Source organism: Hyla sarda, chromosome 2 (assembly GCF_029499605.1).
Source record: "Hyla sarda isolate aHylSar1 chromosome 2, aHylSar1.hap1, whole genome shotgun sequence".
Classification (NCBI taxonomy): Eukaryota; Metazoa; Chordata; class Amphibia; order Anura; family Hylidae; genus Hyla; species Hyla sarda.
In genome coordinates this window covers 26,393,069-26,412,165 of record NC_079190.1, presented here as the reverse complement: position 1 = coordinate 26,412,165, position 19,097 = coordinate 26,393,069, and the positions used below count along the sequence as shown (strand labels likewise).

Sequence of the window (19,097 nt, the reverse complement as noted above, 5' to 3'; positions counted from 1 at the left end):
AACTGTATGGACGGTATGGACTCTGACCCACGTACAGGAGGGGTGGTGTGGGTGAGGGGACAGTTTTAGTGTAGGTGTTTTTCTGTTTTATTTTATTTTATTTTATTTTTTTGTAGTGTATTTACTATATTTTTGTACATTTTCTGTGATTTTGTATATATTGTGTTTGTATTTATATTGTTTTATATTATATAGTGGCAGTCGGGCCAGTAAAAAGGGAAAAAAAGCGGTGTCATGTGTATGTATATGTATATGTATATATATATATATATATATATATATATATCTATGTGTGTGTGTGTGTGTTTGATTGTGTATATGCATGTACACATGTTTGTGTATTTTTTTTTTTTTTCCCTCCTTCGGGGAGCTGCTCCCCTCCGGTGTCTCTGCTCTCCTCGCCTCTGGCGTCGCGGTTTCGCTTTTCGGCGGTGTTGTCCTTTTCTTCAGTTCTGGCTTGCTCTTTTTGGGTCCGGCGCTCGCCGGTTTCTGGGTTGCGCGCGGATCCTCTCTGGCCGTCCTCGGCTCCGTGCCGTGCTGGGCGTGCTTTGCGGGCCTTGCGGCTGTGCAGGGGCAGTGCGTGGGACTGGGCTCTTTGGGCCCTCTCTCCGGCCGCGTCTCCGTGCTGCTTTTCCTTGCCCTTCTTTCACCGGTGGATCTCTGGCTGGGAGGCAGAGCGTAGTTTTTTGCGCAAGTTGTGCTGAGCAATTTATTTATATATTAATTTTTTTTTTTTTTTTCTTTTCTTCCCCCCCGTGGTAAGGGTAATTTTTATGTTATAGCCAAGTTGTGCTACTTTTATGTTCCTTTTCATTTGGTTTGTTTTTATAGCCAAGTTGTGCTGAATTTTATGTTTATATATTTTTTATTTTTTTTTATTTTTATAAGCCAAGTTGGGCTCTTTTTTTTTTTATTTTTTTTTGAATGCTTTTTTTGAATGCGTGTTTGTGTGTGTTATTTTGGTATGGGGGAAAAGTAAAAGTGTATTTTAGTAAATTTGGGCTGGCCGGTTAGGCAGAATTTGTTTTTGCAATTTTATTTATGTTATGTTTGTTATAGCTGGTTAAGCTTGTTTTTGTTTAATGTTTTGTATCAGTTTTGTTTTGCATTTTTATAATAAAAAGAGTTACAGCTCCCAGCAGATATTTTATTACTTTTATATGTAAGGACTTCCTTTATATGTATTAGTTATCTTATTTTTCTTTAATTCTCACTTTTTGCTATTTTTGGATGACATTTTGGGGCCTTAGAACCAATAACCACGTTTCCATAGAGTTATGGTCTCAACATACAATGGTTTTATAATACAATGGTCTTCCTGGAACAACATCATATTGTAACTTGAGGGAGCACTGTATATAGTGGTATACTAGTTTTATTAGATTTTCTGGTGATGACCCCACCTACACACACAAAAAGAAAACCAAAACCATGCCCAGATGATGAGGAGATTAAGAGGGCCCCCAGGGTGATGTCTTCAGCTTCCTATCCCTGGTCTTAGATAATGTTATATTATGAATACTTTACATTAAGATAACGTATCCATTGTGGTGGTACTATAAAGTTCCATAGATACGGGCTGCGCACTGAATAATTCTGCATAATTTTAATAATCATAATAATTTTCGGCTTTATCTTTCTGAAGTATTGCAGATCAGACTGACTTTCCATTCTTGAGGTCAAAAAGTTAATTTGGGAGCTTAAGAGGCACATTTTACCATCAGATAGCTGAAATGAGGAACTTTTCTAAGCTCAGTTTCATTAGTTTAGAGTTTGTTTCGTGTTTTATTACAGATGAGAATTGATTATTATAAAGACGTTCTGGTTATAGCGGACCGACAAAACTTGTTTAATTGAGGAACTTGGAAAAAAGCCCAATAGGGAAGAGTTGGAGCTTAGCCAAATGTTGACTTCAGGTTACAAATTTATAGGGTCTATTCAGATGGCAGAATTTCTGCTTGCGGAATTCCACCTCAAATTAAAGCCCATTCTATGGAATTCACACTTCTATGGGATTCACACTTCTGAATTTCCACTCGTGAAATTCCGCAAGCAGAAATTCAGACGTGTGAATGGGAGTGCGGAATCCCATAGAAGGGCTTTAATTTGAGGAAGAATTCTGCAAGCGGAAATTCTGCCGTGTGAATAGACGCTTTTGGTCCACGCGACAAGTCTTATAGAAGTTTTGGAGCATAATAACATAAGAGTTTGGAGTTTTAAATAATCATAAGATGTATATATATATATATATATATATATATAAATATATATATATATATATATACACATATATAGTATATACACTGCTCAAAAAATAAATAAAGGGAACACTAAGATAACATATCCTAGATCTGAATGAATGAGTGAACCAATCATATGAAATCCTTTCGTCTTTACGTAGCTGAATGTGTTGACAACAAAATCACACAAAAATTATCAATGGAAATCAAATGTATCAACCCATGGAGGTCTGGATATGGAGTCACACTCAAAATCATAGTGGAAAACTACACTACAGGCTGATCCAACTTTATGTAATGTCCTTAAAACAAGTCAAAATGAGGCTCAGTAGTGTGTGTGGCCTCCACGTGCCCGTATGACCTCCCTACAATGCCGGGATATTCTCCTGATGAGGATCCGCCAACTCCTGGACAGTCTGTGGTGCAACGTGGCATTGGTGGATGGAGTGAGATATAATGTCCCAGATGTGCTCAAGTCGGACTCAGGTCTGGGGAACGGGCGGGCCAGTCCATAGCATCAATGTCTTCCTCTTGCAACTGCACCAGCATATGGTCTCACAAGCCGTCTGAGGATCTCATCTCGGTACCTAATAGCAGTCAGGCTACCTCTGGCAAGCACATGGAGGGCTGTGTGGCCCCCCAAAGAAATACCACCCCACACCACCACCAAACCGGTCAAGCTGGAGGATATTGCAGGCAGCAGAACGTTCTCCATGGCGTCTCCAGACTCTGTCACGTCTGTCACATGTGCTCAGTGTGAACCTGCTTTCATCTGTGAAGAGCACAGGGCGCCAGTGCTGAATTTGCCAATCTTGGTGTTCTCTGGCAATTGCCAAACGTCCTGCACAGTGTTGGGCTGTAAGCACAACCCCCACCTGTGGATGTCGGGCCCTCATACCACCCTCATGGAGTCTTTTTCTGACCGTTTGAGTGGACATACGCACATTTGTGACCTGCTGGAGGTCATTTTGCAGGGCTCTGGCAGTGCTCCTCCTGCTCCTCCTTGCAAAGCGGAGATAGCGGTCCTGCTGCTGGGTTGTTGCCCTCCTACGGCCTACTCCAAGTCTCCTGATGTACTGGCCTGTCTCCTGGTAGCGCCTCCATGCTCTGGACACTACGCTGACAGACATAGCAAACCTTCTTGCCATAGCTCGCATTGATGTGCCATACTGGATGAGCTGCACTACCTGAGCCACTTGTGTGGGTTGTAGACTCTGTCTCATTCTACCACTAAAGTGAAAGCACCGCCAGCATTCAAAAGTGACCAAAAAATCAGCCAGGAAGCATAGAAACTGAGAAGTGGTCTGTGGTCACCACCTGCAGAACCACTTCTTTATTTGCGGGTGTCTTGCTAATTGACTATAATTTCTACCTGTTGTCTGTTCCATTTGCACAACAGCATGTGAAATTGATTGTCAATTAATGTTGCTTCCTGAGTGGACAGTGTAATTTCACAGAAGTGTGATTTACAGTTACATTGGTGTTACATTTTGTTTGTTGTTTTATATATATTTATAGCTGACATTGGCTAATGTCCATATACTCTACATCACCTTGACTGCAAACTCCATTATAAATGGCAAAATCTGCTGAAATTTCTTTGACCAATTAGACAGCTTTCTTCAATATGGGGGACTTAATAACATCCACCTTCCAACAATGACAGCTTTTGATACTCATTAGCTATATTGACTTTAGTACCCCAGGCTAGTGACATCACTAATCTTAGTATGGAGTCTACAGGAGGTCTCTGTTTGCCTTGAGTGCTACCATTACCAAAAACATGGTGCTTTCAGGTAAATAAACAGAAAGAACCGAAACACTGTCGTGAGTCAATCCTACGGAGCTGCAGCTTTGTACTCCTCCAGTAGATAGGCTATTGTTCACACTGCAGAGCTATGGCTCACCCTTAAACTTTCATCCAGTCAGTACTTAACTTGAATCCTTCATTGGACTCTGCAAACTACGTAGGGATCCAAATTATTGGTGCCAAAGTTTTGAGGCAATACTTAGATTAGGCTATGACTGATTTGGGACATTTGGATTTTTTTGATAAGTTAGATAGTTAGTGTGGAGATTGGAGTTGGATAGTGTACATTATGGCCCTGAATTGCTAAGAGTGGAGTGTAGTTTTCTTTGTGGGTTATAATTCCCTACAAGTATTTTTCCACGGTATTTACTAAGGTTTCCCTACATTTTGCTTTTTTTACACATGTACTCATCTGTCAGGTTTTTCTCAGCTCTAATCCACCACATTCTCTGTGGAAACCTTAGTAAATATTTGTCTTTTTCATGAGAATGTCAGGGACACCCCCTTTTCAGTAGCCACACTCCCTTTTCCTGAAGGACATGCCCCTTTTTCAGGTTTTCTCTGTAAAATGGAGTTGGTCAGGTTTTTTTTTTTTTCAGAATCTGGCGCACAACCCGACAAAACATGTCAGGCTTACAACAGTAAATTAGGGACTGATCATGTGTTTCCACTCAATGCTTTTGTGTGACATCTCAAATTCAGTTGCTTGATTGACTTTAGTTCACCAGGCTAAGGATATTGCTATTCTTAGTATGGAGTCGACAGGAGGTTTCTCTTTGCCCCGGGTGTTACCGTTACCAAAATGTGGTGCTATCAGATCTAAACAAAGTAAACAAAAGAACACAAAAACTATCAAACTATCATGAATCAACTCTCTGGCGCTCATAGGTCAGTATTTAGCTTGAATGCTTGATTGTAATAATGGAGGAAATCTAAATCATCGGCAGCTGTGTCCTCCTCCAGCAGTTAGCCAATTACACTATAGCAGTATCTCTTTTACCTAAACTGTCAACCAGAAATTGAGACATTTAACTAAACAATTGAGGTAAAACATATAGTGCGGACCATCCAGTTCTAATTGCCAAACCAACTATAGTCACAATAAGGTAAAAGGGACTTATCAAAACAATCCAAATGCCCTAAATCAGTCACAGCCCAATCCTAAGTTTTGCCTCAAGGTTTCGTCCCCAATGATTTGGATCTCCACATAGTTCGCAGAGTCCAATAAAGAATTCAAGTTAAGTACTGACTAAGTAAAAGTTTAGATGGAAGCCATAGTGCTGTGATGTGAACAATAGCCTATCTACTGGAGGAGAACACAGCTGCAGCTCTGGATAGTTGATTTAAAATATTATTTGGCATCTTTCTTTGTTACAGAAATACTGTAGCGATATATAACTTATCCCCTAGTTATAGATCACGGGGGGTCTGACCGCTGGGACCCTCTGCGATCTCCTGAACGGGGTCCAGGCAGTCCGCATGAAGGGAGAATTTCGTCCCTGCATGACGCGGTGGCTGAAACACCCCCTCCAAGTATCTCCATGGGATATATGGGGGGGGGGGTGTTGGCTGCCACGTCATGCTGGGGATGGACACGCCCCCTTCCTGCGCACTGCCAGGGCCCCGTACAGCAGGAGATAGTGGGGATAAGTTATATACCACTACAGTTTTCCTTTCACTTTATTCAGATCTGACTGCACCACATTTTTTGAGTAACACAGTAACACCCAGGGCAAACAGAGAGGGAGGGAAGATTCCCTTCAGTAGTTCGGTTCTTTGCGTTTATTTATATAGATTGTCAGGGACCAGATTATTGCAATGATTGCAATTTGACTGCACTAACCAAAGGTCTCAAGTAGTTGACCAAAGCTTATGGTGGCTCTCACCATGCCATCTTCTTGACCATCAAGTGAGACTCTCTAAGCTTATCTTTCTCTCTTTAGACTTGGCTGTGGATTTCGGCACCTCTATGTCTGTACTGTGCAGAACGTTTATATCGATACTTCCGGAGCACTAAGCCGGTGACCATCACCTCTGTTATCCATCATCCTTGCAACGTCATGGAAATCAGAATGACTAAAGATCATTTCGAAGCGAGGCCTGGCCAGGTGAGGAACACGCCTAAAACTTCTCCCATATATTTCCATGGAGAGTCATATCAACCTGTATGGTTAGTGTCCATCCAGAACTCTCATTGAAATTAATTTTTGCTATTGCACTCCTTATGGTAAAAAAAAAAAATAATAATAATATGTACTTTGCATTTTGTTAAAAAAAAAAAGACGTTTTCTATGTTTTATTTGTGTTTAAAAAATCTGCTACTAGGTGTGTCTCCCTACTTGTCCAGAGCACATCCCCCCCACCCCATATCGTGCTGAGGGGGGTGTGTGCAGCCTTAACCAATCATAGCTCATCTCACACACTGAACTTCTCTGTGCTGTGTGTAGCAGAGTGAGGGAGGAAGTTCTCCCCTGTATGGCTTCAGATGATGTCACGCCTGCTGGGTGCTCCTTCCCAGTCTGTGAATCTGAGACTGAGACGAAAATACAGAGCAATATGAAGGTAGAAAACAGAAAAATAATAAAAATAAAGGCAGGGGGTAGTTTATCACGATGGGGGCAGTGACCTGGGAGGATTATAAAATTTAATAAGCTCATGAGAGGTACTTTTTAATAGTGGCCAGGGTTTTGAAATGTAACTATGGCTGTGTTTAGTCGAACAGGGGATTAACATAGTAACATAGTTCATATGGCCGAAAAAAGACCAGAGTCCATATAACCCTAATGAGTCCTTATTGAGTGTATATCGATCTAGAATTTATAACCTGTGATATTATTAATCTCCAAACATGCATCCAGACCCCTTTTGAAGTCTTTTACAGAGTTCACCATGACCACCTCCTCTTGCAGAGAATTCCAAAGTATTGCTGCTCTTATAGTAAAGAACCCCCATCAGTGCTGGTGTAGAAACCTTCTTTCCTCTAGACGTAGAGGATGCCCCCTTGTTATACATACAGTCCTGGGTATAAATAGATCATGGGAGAGATCTCTGTATGGTCCCCTGATATATTTATACATACTTATTAGGTCGCTCCTAATCCTTCTTTTTTCTAAAGTAAATAACCCTAATTCTGATAATCTTTCTGGGTACAGTAGTCCTCCCATTCCCCGTATTACTCTGGTTGCCCGTCTTTGAACCCTCTCCAGCTCCACTGTATCTTTCTTGTACACTGGTGCCCAGTACTGTACACAGTATTCCATGTGTGGTCTGACTAGTGATTTGTACAGTGGTAGAATTATTTCCTTGTCGTGGGCATCTATGCCCCTATTGATGCCCCCCATGATTTTATTTGCCTTGGCAGCAGCTGCCCGACACTGGCCACTACAGCTAAATTTACTGTTAACTAAGACTCCCAAGTCCTTTTCCATGTCAGTCTACCCAAGAGTTCTCCCATTTAATACATAATCCCAGGCCAGATTTTTCTTCCCCATGTGCAGAACCTTACATTTATCAGTGTTGAACCTCATCTGCCACTTCTCAGCCAAAACCTCCAACCTATCCAGATCCATTTGTAACAGTGCACTGTCCTCTATTGTGTTTACCACTTTACAGAGTTTAGTATCATCTGCAAAAATTGCAACTTTACTATTCAACCCCTCTACAAGATCATTAATGAATATATTAAATAGAACAGGATCCATGACTGACCCCTGCGGTACCCCACTAGTAACAGTCACCCAATCAGAATAAGTACCATTAATAACCACCCTCTGTTTCCTATCTCTGAGCCAGTTACTTACCCACTTAAACACATTCTCCCCCAGCCCAATCCTTCTCATTTTATGCACCAACCTTTTTTCTGGCACCATATCAAAGGCTTTGGAAAAATCCAGATATACGACATCCAGCGAGTGCCCCTGGTCCAGTCTGGAGCTCACCTCCTCATAAAAGCTGATCAGGTTAGTTTGACGGGACCGATCCCTCATAAAGCCATGCTGATATGGAGTCATACATTTATTTTTATCAATATACTCCAAAATAACATCCCTAAGAAAACCCTCAAACAATTTACATACAACGGAGGTTAAACTAACAGATCTATAATTCTCAGGGTCACCTTTTGACCTCTTTTTAAATATTGGCACCACATTTGCCATGCGCCAGTCCTGGGGAACAGATCCCTGTTACTATAGAGTCCCTGTCTATTACATTACTTAATTCCTTTAGAACACGGGGGTGAATGCCATCTGGACCTGGCGATTTGTCTATTTATATTTTTTGTAGGTGGCACTGTACTTCTTCCTGGGTTAGACAGGTGACCTGTACTGGGGAGTTTACCTTATCTCGCTGTATTTCACCTGGGAGGAGCTTTGTATCTATACAACTGAATTTTATAAGAGTATATATTATAATGCTATCTAGACTAGATGCTAATACAATCCATCTCCTCCCCATCATCCTAAAAATGATCAGTTGTAGACTTAAGTAATTACATTATAGCAGTATTTTCAAACCATGGTGCTTCCAGCTGTGGCAAAACGACAAATTCCAGCATGGCCGGACAGCCAAAGGCTGTCCGGGCATACTGGAAGTTGTCGTTTTGCAACAACTAGCGGCACCCTGGTTTGGAAACATTGCTCTATAGTTTGCTTTGGACAGGATTGCCAATGCAAAGGAATAACATTTCCAAGATTCCTCCCATTGTCTCTGTCTACTGCTGCTCACATGCCCCTCTATTACAAGGTAGTTCTGCAGTTACTCACGCTGTTACTGTTTTCACAAATAAAGCAGATCTGCTACTGTTACTGCACAATCTACTGCCCAGCATGTGAAACATGATCCTTCCAGAAATAGAGAAGAGAGGTGAAAAGCAGAGAGCAGTGAGAGAAGAGGCTTAGGAAACACTAGATTATCAGATCTTAGATCATTAGATATGCTCAAGTATATAACTTCTCTATATATTTATTCGATATAATTGATATTCCTGTAGTTGAAAGTTGCACCTATATCGTCCTATAATTTTGTAAACATTTGTCCCTTCTAGTACATCATTCTACAATGCCCAAGAATATCTGCATTGGAAAACCATCCATTTACCTTGACAATGGTAAGTGCATATTTATCATCCATAAAGATGGAATATTTGGAGCCCATTACACATTGGGGGGGGGCATTTATCGAGGCCTGTTCGCCTACAAACATTACCTGTTTAGACAAGTTGCATTTAGATGTGACTCTTTGCCGGCACACATTCTTTTTGTAAAAAAAAACACAAAACAATATGCTGCTGGGTAGAGAGGAAAAAAAAAAATCCTCTCTTCTTCCTGCTTCTGAGACGAGCGCTTGGAGCAGGACCTGCTGGCTCAGCCAATCACTGGACGAGATGGGAGACCACTGGACCCAGTTATTGGCTGAGCTGGCAGGCTGTGCACCGAATGCTCATTTCGATAGCAGTAGGAAGAGAGATTATTGGGGGACAAGACAGAGCAAAATGGGAGCTGTGGGGCAGCTCCCATTTCTGGGTAAGGCTGGGTTCACATCACGTTTTCTCCCATACAGGAGCGCATACGGCAGGGGGGAGCTAAAACCTCGCGCTCCCGTATGCCTTTCTATGCGCTCCCGTATGTAATTCATTTCAATGAGCCAGCCGGAGTGAAACGTTCGGTCCGGTCGGCTCATTTTTGCACAGTATGCGCATTTACAACCGGATTTAAAACCGTGGTTGTGAAACACGGTTTTCGGTCCGGGGAAAAAGCGCATACAGCGCAAAAATGAGCCGACCGGACCGAACGTTTCACTCCGGCCGGTTCATTGAAATGAATTACATACAGGAGCACATACGAAGGCATACGGGAGCACAAGGTTTTATCTCCCCCCTGCCGTATGCGCTCCCATATGGGAGAAAACGTGATGTGAACCCAGCCTAAGCATGTTTTTTTTTTTTTTTTTTTTTTTTTACATTGCCAACCCGGTTTCAGGAGGTACATATCTCATCCAGGGAAATCTATAGGAACATCCAGTAAAGAGTTATATCTCTAGGAGACCATAGCTGCTAGGTACCTTTAGTAAGTCCTTTTTATGGTCTAAAAGGCAGGATTGGTAGTGGGGCCTTTCAGTCCACCTTCTGGGCCACAAGCTTAGATCAGCACAGGTGCTGAAGTCAGCTTGTCACTTGGCAATAGTAATAGCTGAGAGTTACCATATTTTTCGCCCTTTAGGATGCATCTGCGTATAAGATGCACCCAATTTATAGGTGCAAAATCTAAAAAAATAAAGATTTTGAACCCAATAGTGGTCTTCAACCTGCGGACCTCCAGATGTTACAAAACTACAACTCCGAGCATGCCCGGACAGCCAACGGCTGTCCGGGCATGCTGGGAGTTGTAGTTTTGCAACATCTGGAGGTCCGCAGATTGAAGTCCACTCCATAGGAGGTAATACTCACGTGTCCTCGCCGCTCCGGACCCGTCACCGCTGCCCTGGATGTCGCTCCATCGCTGTCGCCGTGTCCCCGTCGCTCCGGAACGTCTCTGCTGCCGGCCGGGTATCCTCGCTCTCCGTCGCCGCCATCACGTCGTTACGCACGCCGACGCACGTACGCGACGACGTGATGACGAGGAAGGAGAGCGCCGGCCATACAGGGGATCCCTGAACGGAGAAGACACCGAGGAGGCAGGTAAGGTCCCTCCCGGTGTCCTGTAAGCACTAACCCGGCTATTCAGTCGGGCTGTTCGGGACCGCCGCGATTTCACTGAACAGCCGGGTTAGTGTCACTTTCCCTTCAGACGCGGCGGTCCGCTTTGATCGTCGTGTCTGAAGGGTTAATACAGGGCATCACCGCGATCGGTGATGTCCTGTATTAGCCGCGGGTCCCGGCCGTTGATGGCCGCAGGGACCGCCGCGATAGGGGTGTATTCGCCGTATAAGACGCATCGACTTTTTCCCCCCAGTTTTGGGGAAGAAAAAGTGCGTCTTATACGGCGAAAAATACGGTAATCTGCTTACAGAGGCCTGACCCGCTGACAGGAGTTGTAATCCAGATGGCTGCAGCCTCAAAAAATGGACTTTGTGACAATTGCCAGTTGTATGAGGTAACACCTTTTAAAGTTTTGTTTTGTTGGGTGGTCGGTAGTAAGTCACCCTTATAGTGAGGGCAAGTTAAAAGGGTTTAGTTAGTGCCGTATAAGCAGGTTTTGTTCGACAGTATTTTTGTGTTTGAAAAAGACACTTGTCACTATATCAGACCCCAACACTTTATGGGGGAGATTTAGCAAAACCTGTCGAGACTAAATGTTGCCCAGTTGCCCATAGCAACCAATCAGATTGCTTCTTTCATTTTTAACAAGGCCTCGGCAAAATGAAAGAAGAGATCTGATTGGTTGCTATGGGCAACTAGGCAACTTTTCCTTTGCACAGGTTTTGATAAATCTCCCCCTGTAAGTCTATTATTTACGTACTCCACTATGGTAAAAATAAACTCCAAAATTATAATGTGGCAAACATGCAAAATATATGCTACAAAGAAAATACTGATCGTCTGTAATTCTTCGTCATTTCGACCCCTAATAATGCAGGGTGCATGAAACCATCACATAATTGATAATGAATAGAGAGTGTTACAGAGTGACTGCTATTTCCAGATCCCATCTAGAATCTTAGATTGAGTCCTCCGCCCAGATGTTGTTTATAGGTCATTGTTTACCCGCAGGCTGCACTAGGTAACCGTTCTGACAGTCCATTCTTTATGGTGTTAGTCATTACACCGTACGAGCATTGAGTGATTGATTACATGTATTCCATGGTAGACATTCAGCAGTGTTAGATGTATAAATGTTAGGAACGGGTGACATTTATTGACAATAATGGATCTTGGAATAAACCTGTGGGAAAAAAAATTACATTATTTTCCAAAAATTATATATTTATCCAGGGGGAGTAAGGTTCATTTATATCAATTCAATGGTGTAAAATGTATTTTAAAGTTGTTGTTCCATAAGAATAAGTATTTGTATATAAAAGTAGCTGTGTGGAAGTGAGGGCTCAGGTAATACCATTTTTCTCCAGCAGTGGCCACTGTAGTAGAATTGTGCAGTTGCTCAGAGTTCTAATGCTGGACCTGCAGCGATCAGCTGATTGCTGATCGGTCCTTAAAGGGGTACTCCGGTGAAAACCTTTTTTCTTTTAAATCAACTGGTGGCAGAAAGTTAAACATATTTGTAAATTACTTCTATAAAAAAATCTTAATCCTTCCAGTACTTATTAGCTGCTGAATGCTACAGAGGAAATTCCTTTCTTTTTGGAACACTGGTGACATCACGAGCACAGTGCTCTCTGCTGACATGTCTGTCCATTTTAGCAACCGTGCATAGCAGATGTATGCTAAGGGCTGTATGCTGGTGGCTCAGTGGTTAGCACTGCTGCCTTGCAGTGCTGGGGACTTCAAATCCCACTAAGGACAACAGTAAATAAAGCGTTATTATTATTATAATAACGTCAGCAGAGAGAACTGTGCTCGTGATGTCATCAGAGAGCATTCCAAAAAGAAAAGAATTTCCTCTGTAGTATTCAGCAGCTATTAAGTCCAGGAAGGATTAAGATTTTTCTATAGAAGTAATTCACAAATATGTTTAACTTTCTGCCACCAGTTGATTTAAAAGAAAAAAGGTTTTCCCCGGAGTACCCCTTTAATAAAAGAAGGTGTTTGTCCTCATGCGGTCACTATGTTTTTGTGTCCTATCTGAGGGCAGCGTTCATTAGTGACAGAGAAGCTGATAACCAATGTATTAACTATGTATTACTTACACCAAGCAATGTAGCTGTTCCTAATCGTTAAAGGGGTACTCCACCCCTAGACATCTTATCCCCTGTCCAAATGATAGGGGATAAGATGTCTGATCGCGGGGGTCCCGCCGCTGGGGACCCCCGCAGTATAGCATGCGGCACCCACCTGTTACTGCTCCGGAAGCGCTGGAGGGTCTGGCTCCCGACTACGGGAACGGAAGATCGTGACGTCACGCCTCCGCCTCCGCCCCCTCAATGCAAGTCTATGGGAGGGGGCGTGACAGCCGTCTAGACCCGTCCCATTCTTCTCCGATCAAAAATAAAAATGGACTTTAAAAGAAATGGACAATAACGGATGCAAACGGATGTTATCCATTTGCATCTGTTTAGATCTGTTGTTGTTCAGTTAATAAAACAAAAAAATTAAAAAATATTTTTCACCTGAGCATGCTCAGAGTAAAGATGGATCAAAAAACGGATTGAAAAAATGGATGCAAACAGATGACATTAAACGCTCATTCGTTTTCTATAGACTTCAATGTTAAATTTACTGTATTCGTTTTTATTCCGTTTTATGTTTTTTTTTGACGGATGAAAAAAAACTGCATGTGCCGTTTTTTCTGCCATCAAAAAAACTGAAATGAGTGCAGACGGGTACAAACGGATGTAAATAGATTGTTAAAAAATCCCATTGACATGAATGGGATTTTAAAAAAACCATTTTTAATCCATTTAAAGCCTGCAAGAACGGAACCGAAACAGGGATGAAAAAAAAATGCGGACAGATGGCCGTGTGAACGCACCCTTAGGGGGAATTTACACCTGGAGCGGAGCAGCAAAAAGTCCTACATTTTTGTACAACCCCCATATTGCACTAATATTTAGCAACTTTTCTCTGGTCTGTTCTGTTTGTCTACTGGGCATGGCCCCAATTAATCTATTCCTGCCCTATGACATAGATGTACACCATGGGCAGGAATACTTTGATACAGAGTCCTGATCAGATGACATGATGGGCGGCAAGTCCTTACCTGCGTCAGCGCCATCCATTCGTCACTCTTAGAATACTGGCAGCCTCGCCAGCCTGTAAAACCAAAGCACCAATCACAATGTTCTATTGCTATGCTATGGCACAGCACTGAACAGTGTTTGCACTACTATATAGTAGATAACAGCAGCAGTATACAGGTAGAGCAGGAGGAGAGGTGTATAACTACTATATATCCTGATCCCATAGAGATAACAGCAGCAGTATATAGGTAGAGCTGGAGGAGAGTTGTATAACTACTATATATCCTGATCCCATAGAGATAACAGCAGTATACAGATAGAGCTGTAGGAGAGGTGTATAACTACTATATATCCTAATTACATAGAGATAGCAGCAGTATACATATAGAGCTGGAGGGGAGGTTTATAACTACTATATATCCTGATCCCATAGAGATAGCAACAGCAGTATACGGATAGAGCTGGAGGGGAGGTGTATAACTACTATATATCCTGATCCTATATAGATAGCAGCAGCAGTATACAGATAGAGCTGAAGGGGAGGTGTATAACTACTATATATCCTGATCTCATAGAGATAGCAGCAGCAGTGTACAGATAGAGCTGGAGGGAAGGTGTATAACTACTATATATCCTGATCCCATAGAGATAACAGCAGCAGTATACAGATAGAGCTGAGGGAGGGGGGAAGGAATGTGATCACATGACCAAATTAAAATAATGGAACACATGTATACAGTTGCACTGGAATAAAACTAATCATTAAAACTCGGAGTGCTTCTTTAATGGACAGGGGTTGCTCTATTACAGTGTCCTCCAAACTGTGGCCTTCCAGCTGATGCAAAACTACAACTCCCAGCATGCCTGGACAGCCAACAGCTGTCCGGGCTTGCTGGGAGTTGTAGTTTTGCAACAGCTGGACGGCCACAGTTTGGAAATCTAGGCTCTAATAGAACAGCTCTTTCACCTGTAGATTTCGCTTTTCCTCTTGTCTATTGGAAAGTAATGCGCCTCCACATCCCGTATGCCAAAAACTGTAAATTTCCCAGGCAAAGTGGCCTTAAAAGTGACTCTGCGGAAGAATGATAGATTTTCCGTAAAAACGCAAACATCTGCTTCCCGTGCCGGGCCAATTTGCATAATCAAACAAGCGCTAATTGCAAGAGAGGCTCCACTATAACCGCCGCCTGATGTATACGCTGGACATGCTTCTCTTCAAGAACGCGGCTTATTACCACGAGCTCCCATTTAGGATGATGAGGGGAGATTTACCAAAACCTGTCATGGGGAAAAGCTGCTGCGTTGCCCATAGCAACCAATCAGATCGCTTCCTTCAGTTTTCACAGGCCTTTTCAAAAATGAAAGAAGCGATCTGATTGGTTGCTATGGACAACTCAGCAACTTTTCCTCTGGACAGATTTTGATAAATCTCCCCCATGGAGTCTATTCTCCCATCTTTAATACTGACTGTATGGATTGACTTTGACGGCTTTTTATCAACTGGTGCCAGAAAGTTAAACAGATTTGTTAATTACTTCTATTAAAAAATCTTAATCCTTCCAGTACTTATTAGCTGCTGAAAACCACAGAGGAAATTGTTTTCTTTTTGGAACACAGAGCTCTCTGCTGAGTGTTTACCAACCGTATGCCACTGTAGACACATCCGTTTTTCTTTGACTTCAATGTTTAAAAAAAAAATTTATATGGTTTTTAAACAGGACACAAAACCGTAGCAGACTGAAATTTTGTCTACGGTGAAAAACTGTACAAAACAGTAAACCACCAAAAACGTACACAACCGGATGCTTCTTGTTGCATAAGTTTTTGCATGGGAGGTCTATGGATATCTAATGGTGGAAATCTAAGAGGCCTCGATCACACGGCAGAATTTCCGAGCGGAATCCGGCAGAAACATTTCCGTTGCAGAAGAGTCCCTATTGTTTTCAGTGTACTCGGAAACATATGCCGCGAAAATTCCGATTACGGCCTTCGTATAATGCAGTCCTACCTAGTCTGTGACAGTTTTCCTCAAACAGTGAGCCTCCAGCGTTTTAGGAAAAAAATGCAAATAAATACTTCTCCTGTATTGGGCCATTTTTTAAAGCATAAAATTGACTTTTGTATGGCTCGGAAAACTTCCAAAAAAAAAAAAACAGAATTTTTTTCCCCGATCAACCCAATTGATAAACTGCCGGTATTTTCCATTCAGTATAACTTTCCGGATGTAATTTAACAACTATAAAGTTAAGTGCAAGATCCTTTTCTTTTTTGTTCATGTTTTCTGGGTGTTTTTATCCCAATGACAGGCAAGCTTATAACTGCATATCATTTGCTGTAGCAAAAAAAAAAAAAAAAAAAAATGATGATTCTTCGGAAAAAAAAAACGTGTAAAAAAAAAAAAAATGCATAGAAATGAAAAAAAAAAATGGCCCAAGGACAGACGAAATGGCAAAAATAAATAAATAAATAAATTCTGCAGTTTTTTTGCATGAAAAATTGGTGTTTTTCATAGTTTTGCAATAACTGTGGCCCTCCTGTTATTGCGAAATTACAACTTTAGAGTGTCGGGTGAAGCGCCAGAGGCGCCCCCTCCCATAGACTTGCATCGAGGGGGCATGGTTGTGACATCACAAGGGGCGTGACCATGACATCACGAACCTCCGGCCCCGCATTGCCAGTCATCCGGCTCAGAGCGAAGTTCGCTCCGTCCACCAGAGGACTGGGGTGCCGCAGCTGAGATCGCGGAGGTCTCCAGCGGTGGGATCCCTGCGATCAGACATCTTATCCCCTATCCTTTGCATAGGGCATAAAATGTCTAAGGGTGGAGTACCCCTTTAAATCAATAATCTGGAACTAAGTCACTGACTATTGAAAAGTTTTCTGGGCATGCTGTGTGACCAGTGCAGAGCTCAGGGTGCAGGGAGGGGGAGGAGGGGAGCTGTGACCACCACCTATTAAGAATGGCCTGACCCCATCTTATCTATACACCGGTTTTTCCTTTTATTGTAAGCCTCTCAGTGATGATAAGGAGCAGACTACTGGAAAGTGATCTGTACAGAACAGGAAGTCTCGGAGTATTATTAGGCTTAGTGTCCAGAACGAAAACTGCACAATTTCAGAATCAGTTTATGGGTACGTTCCCACCTGGCCTATTTGCTGTGTATTTGCTGCTGCGTATTTTATTTTCCCATTGAAGTCAGTGGGTAGGAAAATACGCAGCAGCAAATACGCCAGGTGGGAACGCACCCTATAATAGTAAATCACCAATAATTCTTCACATAAGCAATAGGTCCCTGCTCCTGTACAAGAACTTCCAAGGGAAGCTAAACTAATAGCGCAGAGCACCATGTGACACGGGTTACGTGCGGCCAGTCTGTAGTTCAGTTTGCAGAACATTACATTTCAGATATTCTCTAAACAATTCTATTCCAATAATTTTTTTGCTAATTACAAATGAAATTGGAGACTCTGGGAATTGTTTGTATCACCATTTGACAGATTTTTTAGACTCTCCAAACAAAATGACTTGCCAGACTGAGGCTGTTTTTATATAAATCTTTTTGACATTTTTGAAAAACACCAAATTTATATAGCATATTGCAGGGTTTTATGTTATTACAGCTTTTTATATTTTCAACTTTTTTTTTTTTTTTTTATTGTTTTTGGGGGATCAGTTGTGTTCTTTTTTTTAAAGCGCAGCAGTTGTAGTTTTGCCACAGCTGGACGTCCAAAAGTTTGGAGACCACTGTATTAGGGCATCCCCTGTACATTAAGGGAGCAGTCTTGTGTTTTTTTTTTTGTTTTTGTTTTTTTGCCCATAACATGCACAATCACTAGCACTAGTCCTAAAGAGCCTAAAATGTTTTATTCCAGCACAGCTGCATCCATGTGTTTTAGTACCCTAATTTGGCCATTTGATCACATTCCTGACTCTCCATATTTTCCAGTACCAAATGGTTCCAACAATATGTCAAACTCTGACTTATGGTCTAAAAGATGACATCATCACCTACCAGGTCCCTCCTACTAACTCCCAAACCCCTCCCCACTGAGCTCTGTCTGCTATCTCTATGGGATCAGGATATATAGTAGTTATACATATCTGTATACTGCTGCTGCTATATATATATATATATATATATATATATGGGATCAGGATATATAGTAGTTATACACCTCCCCTCTAGCTCTATCTGTATACTGCTGCTGTTATCTCTATGGGATCAGGATATATAGTAGTTATACCCCTCCCCTCCAGCTCTATCTGTAATCTGTATACTGCTACTGCTATCTATATGGGATCTGGATTTATAGAAGATATACACCTCCCCTCCAGCTCTATCTGTATACTGCTGCTGCTATCTCTATGGGATCAGGATATATATTAGTAGCACATCACTCCACCCAGCTCTATCTGTATACTGCTGCTGTTATCTCTATGGGATCATGATATATAGTAGTTATGTATCTCCCCTCCAGCTCTATCTGTATACTGCTATTTCTATGGGATCTATGATGTCTGGGCATGCTGGAAGTTTTGCAACAGCTGGATGCATCCTGGTTGGGAAACACTGCTATAGACTAAAATGGCAGAAAAAGTTCATTTACACTATGACAATGAATGTGATTATATTTGTAGTCTGTATAATACTCCTCTCGTACCTAAGGCTCTATCAGACTTTTAATGTATCAAAACAAAAATATGTAGTATAAAAGAGGGTCATTCCCTTTTGGGCAATGTAGATGCCTCTGCATGAATAATGCATGAAGCTTGTACCACATATCTGCTAAATAAATGAACGTTTTGGAACGCAGAGGCCTGAGTGGTTATGTTGGAGACCTCTACATTGCCCAAAAGGTATGACCCTCCTTTATACCCCTCCCCTGTTGTCATTTTAATTAATGTTGTAATAAATACACTTTACTTAAACGGATACTCCGGTGGAAAACTTTTTTTTTTTTTTTTTATGAACTGGTGCCAGAAAGTTAAACAGATTTGTAAATTGCTTCTATTAAAAAAACTCTTTCTCCTTCCAGTACTTCTTAGCAGCTGTATGCTACTTTTTTTATCTTGTCCACAGTGCTCTCTACTGACCTCTCTGTCCGTGTCAGGAACTGTCCAGAGCAGCATAGTTTTTCTATGAGGATTTTCTCCTGCTCTGGACAGTTCCTGATATGGGCAACAGGTGTCAGCAGAGAGCACTGTGGACAAGACAAAAAAGAAATTTAAAAAGAAAAGAACTTCCTCTGTAGCA

At 41.8% G+C, this 19,097-nt stretch overlaps 1 protein-coding gene across 15 annotated transcripts in view; it reads left to right on the top strand.

Moving 5' to 3' along the window:
• NOX4 (NADPH oxidase 4) overlaps window positions 1–19,097 on the top strand; it is a 298,783-nt gene that overhangs the window by 186,942 nt on the left and 92,744 nt on the right. For all 15 annotated transcript variants that reach the window (XM_056561416.1, XM_056561413.1, XM_056561415.1 and 12 more), the window contains 2 exons: window positions 5,994–6,158; window positions 9,095–9,157. In XM_056561416.1, coding sequence (XP_056417391.1) covers window positions 5,994–6,158; window positions 9,095–9,157 — 228 coding nt within the window. The remainder of the gene's footprint in view (window positions 1–5,993; window positions 6,159–9,094; window positions 9,158–19,097) is intronic.